The sequence below is a fragment of the Acanthisitta chloris genome, unplaced genomic scaffold (genome assembly GCF_000695815.1).
Source record: "Acanthisitta chloris isolate BGI_N310 unplaced genomic scaffold, ASM69581v1 scaffold2021, whole genome shotgun sequence".
Taxonomy (NCBI): domain Eukaryota; kingdom Metazoa; phylum Chordata; class Aves; order Passeriformes; family Acanthisittidae; genus Acanthisitta; species Acanthisitta chloris.
The window spans coordinates 9,026-18,374 of NW_008656286.1; the positions used below are offsets into that span (position 1 = coordinate 9,026).

The window sequence follows — 9,349 nt, forward strand, 5'->3', positions numbered from 1 at the left end:
ACTACGCCAAGTAATAATCCTGAAAATTATCACCAAGAACTAAAAAAATAACCCTCTACAAAAGGCAAGTCAAACCTTTTCCATTTACCTCATCCCTGTAGTGGGGGTAGGGGATTTTTTTTTTCAAAACTACTTGTCATAAAGAGAGATATTGATATTAGAAGATATCACACATTTGTGGCTACCATGAAGACCAGTTCCTGCAGAAGGCTAAGAGTTTAACTTCAATGAAGTGGATCTGAAACAGGCACTCTGTGTGAGACTTCCCTGCATCTTAAACATACCACCGTTATGCAGAGTTTCAAATGCACCACATGTTGAAGGACATAAGGACAGAAAAGATTCTCTCTCAGCCTTCAGGATTGTAGCTAAAGGCTTCAGATTTTAAGGTGACTTAGATCACTTTCTGGATGTGAAATCAGCATCTCCTCTTAGTGGTCTCTCACCTGTAGTGAAAACTAGGACTCAATACACCCTTTTAATAAAAAAACACAATATTGAACCTCTGAACAAACCACAAAACAAAGTCTGTCCTAGCATTTATAAATCTTACATAGAAGATGACCAAAGTGAACTATGTTTACCACAAGCAGCAGACTAAGCTTAGCTTTGTGTTAAGTACAGGTCTCATCCTTCAGAGAAAACTATAGCTGTCCCATGTGTATGTGCTTTAGTGCCTCATGATCTTTTGCCCAGCCTATGTAGATGCTCTGCCTGCAATTCCATTGTTGAATTATCAGAGGGTAGATGTTTACTTAAGAAAAGAGTAACTGGATACATCTCATTCTTAGAGTAGGTTCTCTAGCTTCTACTCGAGTGAATTCTTTGCACAATGAGCTTCTCAATATCTGTGCTAACAGGTCATATTTCTGTTCTATCTCAGGTAATAAAAATTGTATCATGCACACGAATTACATATAAAAGCCTAATAAGTGGTACATCTGACTTTTGAACATCAGGCAAATAAGCTAATTGTATTTGTGAATGGTCTCTGGTCAACTCTTCCAGGAGACATGCGTGGGATACAGTTCTGTATCTTCCAACAGAGTGCTGCCTGCACATTTAGCTCTGCTTTCAATTTCCTGTGCTGATGTACATTGCAACGCACGAGGATGGGAAGGTCAAGTCCATCTAGCAAATCAATCTGAGCAATTAAAAAATATTTGACATCAATGCATTGCTTGCTGAGGGCTATGTATATACAAAGGAAGTGGAAATGGTTGTCAGGGGAAGGGAGGGAAAGGAAGCACAAATGATATGGAAACATCCTGGATAGAAATTGAAATATCACTTCCAGTCAAGAAAGATTCAGTCTCTCTGATACTACTCCTTCTAAGTATGACTGCACAGTCTTATCAAACTATTAAACGTCTCATGACTCCCTGTGGACTGCTCTACCTGCCCCATGTAAAGGCACCAAAAGACTACTCTCTTTCCACCCTAGTTTTCTGCAGATTGGAGTCTGCTATGCATTGAAAACATTCCTGTACAAAAGAGAAACAGTGGAAAAAAGATCCAAGCTCTCACTATGCTTCTGCCCCTAAAACCCTCACTGATGTGGACACTAGATGGTCAATGCTGAATTCAGATTATATAAATCAATGGAAACTGAGCCTAGAGAGCAGCAAGTATCCTAGCTTTGTCTGTCTCTCATTTAGTAACAGGAGAGTTGTAAAAACAAAAACTTTGACAACCATTCAATACCTTCTTTTTTTATTTGGAACAATGTCAGGCTTGCATGTACACTGTGATGTGCAGACACAGGTGTGACATTGAGTCCTCAGACAAAAACTATATCCATTTAAAGCACAGCATTCACTCCAGCAAAATGCCAAAAAAGCCTCCACATTGGAGTCAGAATCTAAGGGCAGCTACTGAAGGTTTTCATCTTTTGCATGCAAGAGCAGATTACAGAAAAAAAAAGCTTTGAAACAGGTAAATTTATGAGGGGAGATATGCAGATAGGCACACCCTTTGCTGTTTTTTTATCCTTAACAGCCTAGTGCACCTCCTGCAATACTCCAGGTAACATAGCAAGAGAAAGAGACAAACTCACCATTTTATGCTTAAAATTGTGTATTAGGATTCCAACTAGAATTTTTAAAACAAAATATGAAGTCTTCAAGCAAATTTACAAGTAATAAAGTAACTTGTATCAATTGGTTGTGTCTCAGTCCAATTCTGTGCATTAACAAGAATCTCTCTCTTAACTACTACAGCTTTCTCTCCTAAATTAGAGCCACTAAAGCTAAACAGGGAAGGCTAGACAGCTACGTAACACATCAGTAAAGTGGCATTATCTTCAAGCAAATGAGGTCTCCTTTCTCCTTTCAAACACTCTGGAACATTTGCAAAAGATTTTGCCTTGGTCTCATGTGACCAAATTACTCACCTTCCCCATCAGGGCTCATATTTTCATAGGAATCCCAGCGTATTAGTGGGTCCGAAGTATTGTAATCAACTATTACTCCGTGATCATTCTGAAAGTGTTCACATCCTAAAAAAAAAATAAATTTGTTTGATACCAGAAATCATCATAATCACATTTGTAACTACATACATATGCATAATTGTACACACATTGACAGAGCGACCAAGTGCACCCTCTTCAAGTTTACTGGTGACACCAAGCTGTGTGGTGCAGTCGACATGCTGGAGGAAAGGGATGCCATTTGGAGTGCTTGAGACATGGGCCAATGCAAACCTCATGAAGTTCCACAAAGCAAAGCCCAAGGTCCTACACCTGGGTCACAGCAATCCCAGACACACCTACAGGCTGAGCAGAGAAGTGATTGAGAGCAGCCCTGCAGAGGACTTCGGAGTGACAGTTGAGGAAAAACTCAACACAAGCCAGCAGTGTGCATTCACAGCCCAGAAAGCCAACCAAATCCTAGGCTGCATCAAAAGGAGTGTGGCCAGCAGGTCAAAGGAGATGATTTCCCCCCTCTACTTGTGAGATCCCTCCTGCAGTACTGCATACAGTTCTGGTGTCCCCAACATAAGGACATGGAACTGTTGGAGCAAGTCCAGATGAGGCCATGAAGGTGGTAAGAGGACTGGAGCAGCTCCCCTACAAAGACAGGCTGAGAAAGATGGGGCTGTTCAGTCTGGAGAAGAGAAGGTTGTGTGGAGACCTCATAGCAACCTTCCAGTATCTGAAGGGGCCTACAAGGAAGTTGAAGAGGAACTCTTCATTAGGAGCTGTACTGATTGGACAAGGAATAATGGGTATAAATTGAAAGAAGGGAAATCCAGACTAGATATTAAGAAGAAATTTTTTACTGTGAGGGTGCCTACAAGGGAAGAGGAACTCTTCATTAGGAGCTGTACTGATTGGACAAGGAATAATGGGTATAAATTGAAAGAAGGGAAATCCAGACTAGATATTAAGAAGAAATTTTTTACTGTGAGGGTGGTAAGACACTGGAACAGGTTGCCCAAGGAGGCAGTGGATGTCTCAACCCTGGCAGTGTTCAGGGCCAGGCTGGATACAGCCTTGAGCATCCTGGTCTAGTGGGATGTGATTGGACAAGGAATAATGGGTATAAATTGAAAGAAGGGAAATCCAGACTAGATATTAAGAAGAAATTTTTTACTGTGAGGGTGGTAAGACACTGGAACAGGTTGCCCAAGGAGGCAGTGGATGTCTCAACCCTGGCAGTGTTCAGGGCCAGGCTGGATACAGCCTTGAGCATCCTGGTCTAGTGGGATGTGTCCCTGTCCATGGCAGTGGGGGGTGGGACGAGATGATATTCAAGGTGGATACAGCCTTGAGCATCCTGGTCTAGTGGGATGTGTCCCTGTCCATGGCAGTGGGGGTTGGGACTAGATGATCTTCAAGGTTCATTCCAACACCCTAATATTCTATGGCTCTGTGTATGTTTATGGCCTTCTAATAGAAGTTTACTCCCCAAATGGCAATAACATTCTGAAATGTAAGAAGCAGCAATAGGGGAAGAAAGGTTAAATAAAACAGCTTAAAAAAGAGCTTAATTTGCGGGTTTTTACAGAAGGTTCAATCAGAGAACTTAATCTCAAACTTCTTGATTATGATGTAGGCTGATAACTTGGATCAGCCCCTAAACACAACTAACACAGATGATCCAACCCAGCCCTACGGGGTCAGGCACAATAAAACAAACAGTTTTTGAGAATGAAACCACAAATATCTACAAAGAGATTGTACTAAAGGAATGATAAAATTAGACTTGGTTACAGATTATCATTCTCATACCAGAGTAATTTATCACTAAGAAAGGGCAGAGAGTGATGAAAACTGCCACTCCGTGTCCCTTCCAGTTCCCCAAAGGTGCCAGCTATGCAGAACCTGAGACTGGACAGCTTGCCTTCAATGTGTTTTCCTCTGCCAAACATACCTGGAATTTTCAGCAGTAACTCATGGTTTTGTGCCTTTAACGAGGCATCAGATAATATTCAGGTTTTAAACGGATACCATGAGGAATTTAGGTGTGGTCCCATGATTCAAAAGGAAAGCACAGGCATCAAGAATTCAAGACCTTGAACTGTGATACTGATACAAATCACATAGAAATTCTGTCTTTTCTCCTCCTCTATCTAGATTAGGAAACAAATCCTCAGTTATCAACTCTTAGGCTGTGTCTGGAGAAGCAAGTGTTATTGTAAATTGTTTTAAAGCAACAGTGCTGTGCACACGCTATGACTTTTAAAACAAGGATACTCAAAATTCATTATTATAAATTGTTCTAAAGCAACAGTGCTGTGCACACGCTACGACTTTTAAAACAAGGATACTCAAAATTAGGAGAAGAATGCTATGGTCCTGTACCTTTACATGCAGGCTTGAAAAAGCTGTCTGTTGAGAGATGCTGTGATGGCATTTGTCACAAGGCAGACTTATGATGTTTAGTACCTAAACATTTAGGGGTCTTGTATTCTTTGCAACCACATTCTTTCTTAGAAACTGTATCACTGTGTCACTAATGTCCTAGAACAGTGTGTCCAGTTTCAAGCTACAGAATACAAGAAACACACCAGGGTGGTCAGGACTGAAAGACTTTCCCTGTGAGGAAAAGGCTGAGGGATCAGGGCTTCTTCAGCCTGAAGATGAGATGGTCTTGACCTGACAGTAGCCACCTAAAAGCCATGGAGGAGACAGAGCTAGGTGGGAGCAAGGCAGAAGGACAAGGAACAGGCAAAAATTTGAACCTAGACAAATTTACAGTCAATATAAGGAAAAAATAAATCCCCTGTAAGGGCTGTTGGACATTGGAATAGTCTACCCGTTGAGGCTGTGGCATCGCCATCCTTGAAGGTTTTAATGATTTGACTGGACAAAGCTCTGGGCAATTGGTTTGATCTCACAAATGGGTCTACTTTTGGCAGGAGGATGGAGTAGAGATACCCTGTAGTTCTTCCATAACGTTTTCAGATGTGGAAAAGTTATTTTGCAGAAATTGTAAGTATTTCAAGGTGAGCTCTTCCTAGCCGGTTAATTCCTTAGACAGCAATTAAATAAAAATATCCAATTATTTAGAAACTTACTTTCCAACAGCTTGAAGCCTAGTAGAAAACCCACACCTCATTTGCCATCTAAGGAAGGGAAACTTGAAAAAAATTTGTTTCTTGTTTTAGACATGTCAGCTGGCCTCTCTTTCAAGCATTTACTAACCAGAAATGTTTAGAACAAGCTAGACATATTTATTTATAAAACTGTTTTTCTTATATGGCTTTCCAACAGGCTAAGTGAAATATTTGTGTTCAGTTGGACAAAATTCAACTTCTTACTGGCTGCTGCCATAAGTTTATAAATTATCAAACTCGGGGGGGGGGGGGGAGTGAAAACATGCAATTCACAGGACACTGAGGACACTGAATGGGAATGCATGAGACAGACAGTTAAAAGTATTTGGTTTTCATTCAGTCTCAGGCAGAATCCACAATTTTTGGAACACCAAAACATGACTAAGACATTCATTCACAGAATTAAACTGCAACACAAAGCATGGTCTTAAGTTCTTACTGCAAATTGTAATAATCAAATAACCCTAAACATATTAAAATAGAATTCTGGAAGCATACAGGATATATCCTGCAAGTCAACTTCAAAGCAGAAGCATTTCCCACAAAACTATAGCTGTATCTTTCTATGCTAAACTGAAGACAGTCTAAACTTCACCACTGCAAACATAATCAGTTGTGACAACATCCAACAAAGTATAGGCCACTGCTGCCACTTATGCCAAGCCAAGCTACCTATACTATCCTTTACACAGACATACAAATGTTTTCTACTTATTGTCAGCAACTGTTCTGGTATAGCTTTAAAACAAAATCTGATCCCTCCCTATGCTGATGTAAATGTAGTCTTCACTAACTTTTTCAAATTTAAACCATTTTAACAATAAAGTCAAATTTCAGATCTTCTAGAAGAGAAGTGGAATAAGAGGAAAAAAAGGATTTTTTAATAGAATGTGTATATCAGTATCATTTCTTTTCAAACTAAGCATAATTTTTCTTCTGTATACTCACCTGGAATTTTCTCTGGAGTTCCTGAAAACACTAATTCCACTCTGCTGTAACCAGGGAAACGGTCATCTGAAAACAAAGGATAACTTGCTGAAATTCTATATCCCAGGAGAGTAGTTCCAGAGCACTCAGAAATCAGGATTCTCTATAGCTATCTGTACACATACCCTCATCACTCTTCCCTTCTCACTTGCAGTTTAGCGATCTACTTTTAAAAGCCACATTCTTTGCACCACACATTCTCCAGAAAAGACCACATAAGTGCCAGCTGGAGTTTTGTTTATTTTCAAGAACAGTCAAAAGCAGAAGAGACATACAGTTCCCAGCCCTCTCTCTATACAGACATGGCTGGGCTTTGGCTTTTAAAGAAAACACACCCAGAAAAATTAAAATTGTTCCCTACATTGACTAAATTGCAATTCTTGACCACAAGACTTTTGCACAGCCATATGTTCTATGTTGCAGGAAAACCTGTTTGATTTGAATTTGCTAGTAATGTAGGGTGAGTGAGTTGCAATCGTGCATATAAACATAAGAATAAAGCTGATGTTATAATCTGGAAAATACGAGGACCAGCACAACATGTTTTCAAGTAGGAAACCTTTGTATCAATTTTTGAATATTCTGAAACATATTAAAAGATCTCCATACTCAAGCAGACTATGTCACATACACAGTATCAGACTTTAAGACACTTTTCATAAGCCAGAAAAGGGATTGGCTTAGCTCATCTTACTTCCTTCAGTGGTGACTAAGAGTCACCATTTAAACAAATGGCTGTTGGTTTCACAAATGTGAGAGGAGACGTTAAGAACTATATGTAAGAGTATCTCAATTATTTTGACAAGTTAACTCACTTGAAGACCTTTTCTGCTGTAAGTTAATTTAGCATATTCTGCTGTAACTTAACATGCTATAAGTTAACTAAGACAAAACAATCTCCCATTCCCTAAAAATAAGGAAAAAAAAAAAAGAAACAAGAATCCTTTTGAAAACAGCATGCTGAAGATGATCATCACATGCACAGGCACGTGCATTCAACAAACCACAGAAGAAAAGTACCTTCATTGGCACAGTCCAAATCTTCTTTGCCAAATACCAGGCTATGTCCTTGAATAGCTCCAGTGTGAAACTGAAGGCGAAAAATCACATCACGAGTAGCTGACCGGTATTTTTTGTGATAACACTTCATCTAGAAAGAAAGAGAAACAAGTCAGGAAGTATATTCTTAAAAATCTGAATAAACGAGTGTGTATGCATCAGTTGCTAATTAAAACAGCCACAGTGCAATTTACAGTAGATGCCTCTGATGTTGAATCAAGCAGGGTATGCATTTTTCAATCTTTTAAAATTATACAGGCCCAAGGCAGGATACTTCTAGATGTGTGAAAAATAATACTTACTATTTTCTTTATCGGTCAACAGGTTATGATTCAGAATCACAACTGCCAGTACAATATTGATATGCTGACCTGTATTCAGACTCCTTCACAGTAACAAATTAATGAATTGCAGCACACCCATTTCAAAATAACTGAAGAATATGCAGAGTTTTTAGAAGCAAGCCTCCAAGCTGATTACATCTATTTGAGGACTTTAAAAAAAAACAACTCTAGTGATGACAGGATCTTGTTTTATGTTACCATGGGAAGTTGGTAGTAGTTTTGACACCTTGGCTAGAACACAGAACTCTATAAAAACACCTAGTATGAATTTCAGTAGCTAAAAGTGAATACAATCTACCTATTCCCTAGCACCATCTTCCTTTAGACTAGACCTATGGATATTTTACCTACTAATTCTCTGAGTCAAGTATAATACAAAGCCACACAGCACTCTTACAGGAATACATAAAAATTTTCATAACCTTATTCACAGGACTGAAAATTTTGTTATTTATCCTGATGATAGCAGGATTTTATGATAAAGCAGATATTACTGAAATGCGTTAAAAGACAACAAAAAACTGCTTTTATTAAAAGCAGACTGAGAAAAGTGTCCTAGATGGAAAATACTGAACAAATGAAGAGCAAACAGTTATTGAAACTGAAGTAATGCAAGAAAGGTGTAGGAGTTTAAGAGGGATGCTTCTGAAAGCTGGGATTAAAACACAATTATGAAATTCTTCTCACTACAGGATTCGAAATATAAACCGTTACTCTCTAGGCTTCATTTTAATAACCCCATGATGTCTTAAATTCCAGCTGTTAATCAGCACTAGCCATATACATGGCACATAGGACAATTTCTGAAATATTTCAGCCCATATTGCAGAGAGGTTTCTTTCAAGTATTCTCTACACAAATCACATATTCCTAACCCTTTATAGGAGCTGAGAAATTGTCCATGCAAGTAATTGTTATTTTATCCTGGTTATGGCCAGGACAGGGTTAACTTTTGCAGCAGCCAGGAGGGGCAGCTAGGTTCCTGGGACTATTTTATACCACCTCACATCATGCCCAGGGAATGGAAGGGGAGGGGTTTGAGCTTCCTTTATTCGGGTTCACAGCACTTGATAAACAATTGTGTTCAAGACGTTTGTCTGCCTTGTACATTCTGTTCTTAGCATTGTTGTTACTGTTCATGCTTGTATTTCACTGCTGTTACTAGTAACCTATTTTTCTCTCAACCCAGGATCTTCATCTTTTGTTCCCCAACTCTCCTCATTATCCTGCAGCAGGGGGAGGGGATGAGGTCATGGTCCGGGATGTTCCAGCAGGAAACACTAAAATGGGAAATATTATTCCCAAACCACAAAAATTTTATCTTAAAGTGAGCAAGCTGTTTCTTTCTTTTGGTTTTTGTGTTTGTTTCTTTTTTTGGTAGCACCTTTTTTTTTTTG

General features: G+C 39.2%; 1 protein-coding gene across 1 annotated transcript in view; it reads right to left on the minus strand.

Annotated features, from left to right (window-relative positions):
• Nucleotides 1-2,392: 2,392 nt before the first annotated feature.
• Nucleotides 2,393-9,349, minus strand: part of LOC103811274 (tensin-3-like) — a gene marked incomplete at both ends in the record, with an annotated part of 16,032 nt that continues 9,075 nt past the window's right edge. The window contains 3 exons of the mRNA XM_009084238.1: nucleotides 2,393-2,497; nucleotides 6,511-6,576; nucleotides 7,570-7,699. Coding sequence (XP_009082486.1) covers nucleotides 2,393-2,497; nucleotides 6,511-6,576; nucleotides 7,570-7,699 — 301 coding nt within the window. The remainder of the gene's footprint in view (nucleotides 2,498-6,510; nucleotides 6,577-7,569; nucleotides 7,700-9,349) is intronic.